Source organism: Sinocyclocheilus anshuiensis, unplaced genomic scaffold (genome assembly GCF_001515605.1).
Source record: "Sinocyclocheilus anshuiensis isolate Anshui unplaced genomic scaffold, SAMN03320099.WGS_v1.1 scaffold166, whole genome shotgun sequence".
In the NCBI taxonomy this organism is placed as follows: domain Eukaryota; kingdom Metazoa; phylum Chordata; class Actinopteri; order Cypriniformes; family Cyprinidae; genus Sinocyclocheilus; species Sinocyclocheilus anshuiensis.
In genome coordinates this window covers 158,131-167,008 of record NW_015546050.1, presented here as the reverse complement: position 1 = coordinate 167,008, position 8,878 = coordinate 158,131, and the positions used below count along the sequence as shown (strand labels likewise).

The following is an 8,878-nucleotide window of genomic DNA, read 5'->3' as shown; positions in this document are numbered from 1 at the left end:
AATCTGAGGGTGCAAAAAAATCTAAATATTGAGAAAATCACCTTAAAAGTTGTCCAAATTAAGTTTTGAAAAAAAAAAAAAAATTAAGTTAAAAAAATTAAGTTTTGATATATTTACAGTAGGACATTTACAAAATATCTTTACTTAATATCCTAATGATTTTTGGCATAAAAAAAATCTATAATTTTGACTCGTACAATGCATTTTTGGCTATTGCTTCAAATATACCCCAGCGACTTAAGACTGCTTTTGTGCTCCAGGGTCACATATTTCGTACTCAAATTTCTAATGTTTCTAAGTGTTCAGCATGATCAAACTTTGCTGTTAAATCTGTCGTGCACAATCTCCTCCATGTCTTCTGTCCTCTGATTGATAGTTTAGACTTTTTAGTGATTAAAACACTTTTTAGTGTAATTGCACAAGCGTCCAGCTTCAGGAGCTTCTCGTGTCTTTCTGCTGTGAATCTTGACTGATTTTGATCAAGTAAAGGTCAGAATAACTGCAGTAATATCTCCAGATGAACTCTTACTGGACTGAAGCAGCTCAGCTTTACTTGATTCTCCATCAATCATGTTTTCGAGTCTCAAATCTGATCCTCAGGATCTTTTGAGGAGCGTTTGTTTCCAGAAGCTTTACTTTCACTGTTCCTCAGCGGAGGAATGATCTTCACAAGCCTCCAGAACATCTCACATCTTCTGAGGAGCCTTTATTTCTTCAGCTCTCAATCACTGCATTATATGTTTGGATCATTTCAATCTCATCTTACTGAGACAGATTACTGGAGATATAGAGCGACCACTGATATTTAGATCATTTTATGCCAGTATCTGCTCTACTGTTATAAAGATCTCATTGATTTACAGCACAGGCATCAGAATTCCATTATAGAAATATCAGCATTTGCACCAAATTCATATTTTTGCTCAGTTTGAGTCTCGGAATAAAATTGAGCTGTATTTCCTCCTTAAAGTCACATGAAACAGAAGTGGTGATAGTCTTTTCTTCCCTACTGTGACGTATATCCGAGCGAAACGGCTTAATTTCATGGTGACTTTAAGTTTGAGCTGCATGTTCTCACTATATCATACTACATGTGATGTGATGCTCAACAAAACATTCACACCGAGCACCTTCATGTTAAGTTGTGATCCAGCTTCCTTTCCGGTCTGTCTCAAACAGGAGTGCAGTTACTGGCTCTGCTGGTCCCGACCCTCGTTTCATATCTGTTGGATGATATGACCTTCTCCACGGCCTCCACCTCCTCTAAAGACCTGCATGAGTTTGCCCTCCAGAACCTGATGCACACTGGTCCTCTGTACCCTGCTGCCTTCAAGACTGTTATTGGGGTGGCACCAGAACTCAAGACCCGACTCGAGGCGGCCATCAGATCCAGACAAGCCAACAGTAAAGCTAAGACCGCTGCGAGACAGCAGCAGCCGTCTGTACAAGCGGCTCCCACCATCAAACTCAAGACCAGCTTCTTCTAGTCGCTGCACACACCTGTTCATCCACAGCGCTGCTTCGGAGTCATATGGGTGTTGGTTTCTTCCAGTGAATTCAGTCACCCTTATAAAGTGAATAAAGGTTACAGTGGCATTGTCATAAGCTTCGGGTCTGTTAGAAGCATCTTGTTTGTTTTTTTGGGCACTTTTGAAATGCACCTAAGGTCAAAATGAGGAACTTCCTTTTCAAAGCTCACATAACACCGGTGGAAATATTAAAAATTCCTATTTACATGAATATTTCCTTGACCACATTCCCATGTTTTTTTTTTTTTTTTTTTTACTGTCCTGCTATGTTGATGTGTGTGTTTCTTTTTTATTATTATTATTATTATCATCTGATTATAATTTAAATTATTTTTTTTTTTTTTAATTATACTTATGATTTTGGTAACTGATGAGCGTTGTTTTAAACTGCCGTTCAAGATTATTCAAAGTGTAAACTACTTGACTTGTGCTGTGAATGTCCACGTGTATACAGACCAAACATGAATCTCTTTTTAAATGTATTAGCAGTGTGTAGGTCTATTGTATGTTTTAGAGGATTTGTTTGAGCTTTTAATAACTTGATTGTAATGTCTACTTTTTGCCTGTTATTCTTAAAGGAAAACTATATAATATATGACATTTGTCTGTCCACAAATAATGTATCAATCAATATTTCAGAACTTTCCATAACAGACTGGACAGTTGTTCTCATGTAATTAAGCTAACAGGTATAAAACCTAAAATAGAAAAGTGTTACCTGCGTTTGTTTTGTGCTGAACATGGAGCTCCCTAAATAACCCCTGATTTAATAAGGGACTCCAAGATCTCGTATAAAGGTCATATAAACAACCCTTCTAAAAGTATACTGTTGGGTGTTCTCTGCTGAAGTGGTCCATGTTATCTGTTAGCATGCACTGCTCAGGATTCCCAAGCACAAATTATTTTAATATATGGCTTTTCTCCACTGACAGTCATTCAAAAATATCTGTGTATTCATTAGATTGTAATTTGGAGGTGTTGACACAATTTTTATTTTTTTATTTTGTACATGTTTTTAGTAATCCTGTCTCACATCACATTCAAGTCACCTCACTTCCAAGCCTCTCCTACAAACTTATGTTGATTTCAATCTCTAAAAAAAATAAGTGGACTTCCACTTCACAGTTCAGTGTAGTCATTAGTAAAAGGCACTTTTCCACGACATTCTAATTTATTGAGATGCACCTGTAGTTCCATCAATCAATCACATCTTTGTTTTTCAGATTAATAGATTAGATTTAACTATAACAAGTACACAATCTATGAGCATCCAACCAGACGTGCATATAGTAATGCAGACTATAAATTAAATGTGCTAATTGGCTCATAATTTGAAAATTATCTTCTGAGCTTAAAGAGAACCTTTTCACTTGAATAAATACCACTGATGTGAAGTTTACTCTGCCTAATCTGAAAAGAGTTCCTAGACAGACTCTGTCAGGTTCATCTCGAACATTACATTGGCCTGGGAAAACTACTGTTGTTGGCTGTCTGATAAAACTAACATGCAGCGCTGCACCGAAAAATGGATTTCATTTCCCTTTTAATCTTCTGAGTGATGAACCCCACAAACTTTAAAATGAATAAACCTTCAACTGAGACGTAAAGTTTGCATTACATGTTGAGTAACCTAAGTTTTGTCGTAAGTTTCTCATTGCTAGTTTATTCTGTTCCAGGTACTTGTGTTTTGAGGTTTATTTCATTCCATTGTATCTGCATTTTACTTCCTGGTTTCCTGCATTTGCCTGGTTTCTTTGGTTGCCAAAGTAGTTGGTCATGTTTACCTGATCTTTGTTTCTCATTATCCTGTGTGTATATAACTCGAGTTGCCTCATTTCACTGTTGCTTATTGTCTTTGTTTTTGTCAAAGCTGTTGTGTGGTTGTTTCCGCTTTGGCTCGTTTTTGTCTTAATCTTGGATCATCTGTTTTTTGTTGCACTTCAATCCATGCCTCAACTTATCTCTACTCCTTACCTGAACGTTACAGAATAAGCGACACAATAATGGGTCTAGCAGCAATACAAATTCTTCTCACCCAGGGGAATTGCTCACTCGAGGACCATACACAAGGTTGCATTGGATGAGTCCCTATGTGCATAGAAAAATGCACCAGATCAAGGCACACCTGCCCATAGATGGTCCTCGGTGTAACTTTTCTGCATATGTGAAATAGGTGTTCCTATGAGGATCCCCTTCATAGTGGGTGGGGTGGAAGATCTCCCAGAATTCCCAAGTCCAATAGTCCTGGAGGTCTGAGCCCATTCTAAGTGTGGTGGCCACTAGTTCATTAGTTAGTACATCTTCTCATTGTCATGGCCAGGAAAGCTGTTCTTCCTGTGTCGGTTCGTCCTTGCATATGTGGGTCCCCTGATTCCACCAAGAGTTATGGAAGGTGGATCAGCACCTAGAGAGGACCTGTACAGCCCTGAATGTCAGCGGAGACCAGGACAACTAGAGCCCCAGAGACAAATCCCCAGTGAAGACCTTGTCTCCTAGACGGCCACCGGGACAAGACCACAGGAACCAGATGAGTCCTCTGCACAATATTACGTCTTAAATTGATTTTTCCGTACTGCTGGTTCGTCTGGTCGGAGGAGAACTGGCCCCCCGACTGAGCCTGGTTTCTCCCAAGGTTTTTTCTCCATTCTGTCACCGATGAAGTTTTGGTTTCTTGCCACTGTCGCCTCTGGCTTGCTTAGTTGGGGACACTTAATTTCCAGCGATATCGTCGACTTGATTGCACAGATACTATTTAAACTGAACTGAGCTGGATGATGACATCACTGAATTCAATGATGAACTGCCTTTAACTAAAAATTGAGTGTTTACTATTGTCATTTTGCATTATTATTGACACACTATTTTCCTAATTAATGCTGTACAGTTGCTTTGGCACAATCTGTATTGTTAAAAGCGCTATATAAATAAAGGTGACTTGACTTGACTTGACTTATGGATCTTCTTCCTTTATTTTTGCCTGCTCCACAATGGCCCTCAGCTTCACCATGGTGGTCACCATCTCTGCCAACACTCTAGAGGTCTCCTGCTGCCCCGTCAGCTCTCCTGTGGTTTCCTCCTCCACCAACTCCTCCCTGTGGGGTTCCAGCTTATTCGCCTTGATCATCTGCTTCGCCATCATCATCTCCACCACTAGCTCCACCAGGGTCTTCTTGGAAGCATATCTACACGCTTTGCATACCTCAATTTGGTTTATACCATTCTTCATGGCAGACACTTAAGGTCCATCAGATTGGACAGTGCTTACTATTCTGTCAAAAGAGTTCAATTTTCATCTCATTACAGCAGAGAATATTTGTCCACATCTTGTCAGAATCCTTTACATGCTGTTTAACAAACTCTAAGCAAGCTGTCATATGCTTTTTAGATATCAGTGGCTTCTGTCTAGCCACTCTGCCATAAGGGCCTGATTTAAATAGCGTTGCAGAGATGGTTGTCTGTCCAACGGGTTCTCCCATCTCTGCAAAGGACTTTTGGTGATCTTTCAGAATGACCACTGGGTTCTAATCAAAGCCTTGAAAATCATTTTATATCCATGGCCTGATTTATACCTAGCCACAACTTGATCCCAGAGATCAACAGGCAGTTCCTTGGACTTCAAGGCTTGGTTTTTGTCCTGACAATGCAATGTAATTTGTGGGCCCTTATATACTCAGGTGTGTGCCTTTCCGAACTAAATCCACCTATGGTAAAGGGGATCCATACTTGCCTTTTACAGAGGAATCCAATTTTACCAAGTCTGGCTTAGACAGAAAGGAGCAAGTGCTCAATGCCAGGTGTTCAGCAAACTGGCCACTTAAGTTCAGTGTCAGAGGGATCTGGGGATTTTTGCGGCAAAGGAGATTTTTCCCCAGGACTTAGTGGAGGGGAGGTTATTGTGCTGAGTTGGTGGCTTGCTGCAGTGCTTTGCTCTTCCTGCATTCTGGAAATGATGTCCCATAGCAAGGGGGTTCAAAGCCCACACAGAGGGAGTCTGGAGTAGTGCAGTTTTCCTTGAAAGACAAGGAAAACCTTATCCTTATCGCTACACTGCCTTTCGATCTCTGGGGGTTTACAGTGTCAAAGACAGCAGACAGGTCTAGAGGAATAAAGACAGATGATTTGGAGTTTGCTTTTGCCAAAAAGAGTAAGCAAAGAGTTTCAACAATAGTCAGCAGGGCGGTCTCTGTGAAATTTCCGCTTTTGAAGCCACACTGCTTGTCGTCATGTAGGTCGTTCTGTTGGAGAAAAGCAGAGAGCTAATTGAACACAACTCCTTCAAGAGTTTTTGACAGAAAAGGAAGTAGAGAGACTGGTCTGTAGTTTTTAACTGCTATAGGATTGAGTGGTGGCTTTTTGAAGGTACATCCACATTAATCTGGATATACTGTATTTGAAATCGCCATTTTTTAAAATGCACTTTGTCCACACTAGCTTTTTAAAGCATTTTCCAATAGTTGTCCATTCACACAGACACATCTGAAAACACTTAAATCAGTTAATTTACCTTACCGTGCATGCATAAAATGTCTAAAATGCTCACCAAGATGATAATGAGAGACCAGACATAGTAGAGTTCTCACGCTATTCTTCAGGCACAATCATTTTATTAGCAAATATCCCACCACTCACTGTTGTGTTCAGGGGTCTGTTCTTCGTACCTGGATTACTCAGTTGTATGGATTTTACTGTTGATGATTTGACATTATCCAGGATTGTTAGGTTCTTCAAAGCTCATCCTTAAGTTGCTGTCATAGCAACATGTCCGTAAGTTCAAACCTGCTTGGGAGCAGTCTTATTTCACGTAAACAGGATTAGATTGTGCCTTTTTAAGGAGATGTGATACAGGAAGTCTGTCCCAGCCATGGCCTGTGTTACGTGAGCAGGGACGAGACGGAGCAAGAATCCACACACAAGCACAAGTTAAATTTTTTTCTTATCTTTTCTATTGTCAAGCATTGTGGTTACCCCTGTTTTTTTTTTTTTGTTGAGTTGTGCTATATAAATAAATAAACCAAACCAAACAAGTTTAATTGAAACACCAACACAGATAATCCAAACTTGAAACATGGGTATAAACCATAGATAGGAACCTTGGGGCGTATTACAGAAAGATCCTAACTTTAAAATCTTATCTTATCTGTTTGGTAACCATGGCAATTTCAGTTAGGACCACATTTAGGACAAAAGCTATTAGAGAACAGCATTTCCTAAGAGCATTATCTAATCTTAACTACAGATAGGAAAACGGCATTACAGAAGCATCCTAACTCGCCAAAAATTCCTAAAAACTGTCTTAACTTTAGGATAACCCCACTGGTGTCCCAACTTCAAACCTTTTTGAAATCCAACTGTAAAAAAAACACATTACATTAGCCCTTTTCGAGAATGGCATAACATTTATTAATCATACAAGATGAAGAGAAGCAAAGTTTGATGGTGGAGAGACTTTTGAAGGACCCAAAAGATGTGTTGCACTTTGATGATAAAATACTCGTAAATAATTACAGACTCCCACCACACATGCATTTGCAGTTAGTTCAAGTTCAAGTGAGCTTTATTGTCATTCTGCTAGATGTGCAGACGTACAAACGTCGTGCCTCACAAAACCACAGTGCTACATATAGACAGACATATAACTCAATAAAAAATATATACATAGAGCCTATATACAGTATATATAGTTGACCAATTGCGACCAACATTACAGAGTCCCATGAGCCATCACGGAGCACTACCGGACATTCTGCAAGTAAAAAGCACGCCACTGTTTCTCCATTTTGATTTTATGTTTACCTCAGCAGCCGCTTGTGCATAGTTTGCTTGGTAACAGACCTGACAGTTGATTATCGAACTCGATCGAGTGGTTTAAGATTTCCTAACTAGACATAAGATTTTGTAAGATAAGAATCCTAAATCAAGTTAAGATTTGCTTCTGTAATACGAATTTGCGAAAAAAAACTAGTTTAACGTATCATATCTTAAGTTAAGACCTAAGATAAGAAACTTTCTGTAATGTTTTGTAATGTAAAACGCCCCCAGGAGAGCAATCACTTGGAAATGCATACAGGAAACAATGACAGACAAAACAACTGATACACAGGGATATATGTACACAAGATAACCAGGGGCTGATAAGGGACAGGTGAGGGGTTTGGTTGGCATGGTAACTAATAAGGGTAGCTATGGTAACAAACAAGACAGTAAGGCAAACAGGGACACTGAACACAGGAAGAGGGCACAGAAACAAAAAGAGAAAATATTTCAAAATAAGAGTACAAAACACAAGACAGGGGAACATAGGTTACAACAGAACCCCCCTGAAGGCCAGGTCCGTGAGGTGGAAGTGAATCTGGAGATAGAGGTGGACCAGGGAGGCAGGGTGGAGCCAGAGTCCTAGGCGGAACTGATGGAGCTGGAGACCAGGTTGAAGCTGGCAGAGCAGAAGGCCAGGGCGGAGCTGAAATCCATGGCAGAGCTGGAGACCAGGGCGGAGCCAACACAGCAGGAAGGTTGGACAGAGCTGACAGGACTGAAGACCCCCACGGCGGAGCAGAACACAGGACTGAAGATCCCCTTGGCAGAGCAGATGGAGTTGAAGTCCACCACATCGGAGCAAGCAGAGCTGGAGACCACCAAGGTGGCTCAGGCCGAGCAGATGACCACCACGGCGGAGCAGGTGGAGCATTAAACCAACATGGTGGGTAAGGCGGAACTGTAACACAGAGCACAGAGAGGTTAGAAACAGCCTCTATGGCCATAACAGGACAGGCAGAGAGTTCCGGGACGACCTCTGGGGTCACAACATGGCAGGCTGAGGGTTCAGGAATGGCCTCCATGGCGGCCATAACAGGACAGGCAAGGGGAATATGGACAGGCTCTGTGGCCATGACAGTACAGGCAAAGGGTTCAGGGATGGCCTCTGTGGCCGTGACAAGACAGGCAGTGTGTTCAGTGGTCAGGAGAAGTGTGTGCATCCCACACACATAAGATGGTGATAGTCATCACAGCAAGTGCAGCCGATGGCAGAAGGACCTCTGGGACCATTGTGCATTTCATGAAGTACTAGAATCTGCAGGGCTTGAGAGTGCAGTGGGGGGGGGATGCTGGCCGCTCGCACCAACATAAGTGGTGGGTCCCCCACACTGGAAATCATCCTCCCATGCCCAGTGGTATACTTTGTAGACTCTAGCATGGTGGGCATGACGGCTGGAGACTCTGACGTGGTAGTCATGATGGCTGAAGACTCTGACCCTAGCTCCGTATATGCCTCGATCCACGCGACCTAAACAAGGGCCATCAAGTTGGCAAAAGAGTCATCTAAGCTTACAACGTTTAACACGATTTTCGGA

General features: G+C 41.3%; 1 protein-coding gene across 1 annotated transcript in view; it reads left to right on the top strand.

Annotated features, from left to right (window-relative positions):
- Nucleotides 1-1,789, top strand: part of heatr5b (HEAT repeat containing 5B) — a 32,937-nt gene extending 31,148 nt beyond the window's left edge. The window contains exon 36 of the mRNA XM_016500286.1: nt 1,180-1,789. Coding sequence (XP_016355772.1) covers nt 1,180-1,487 — 308 coding nt within the window. The 3' untranslated portion in view covers nt 1,488-1,789. The remainder of the gene's footprint in view (nt 1-1,179) is intronic.
- Nucleotides 1,790-8,878: the final 7,089 nt, after the last annotated feature.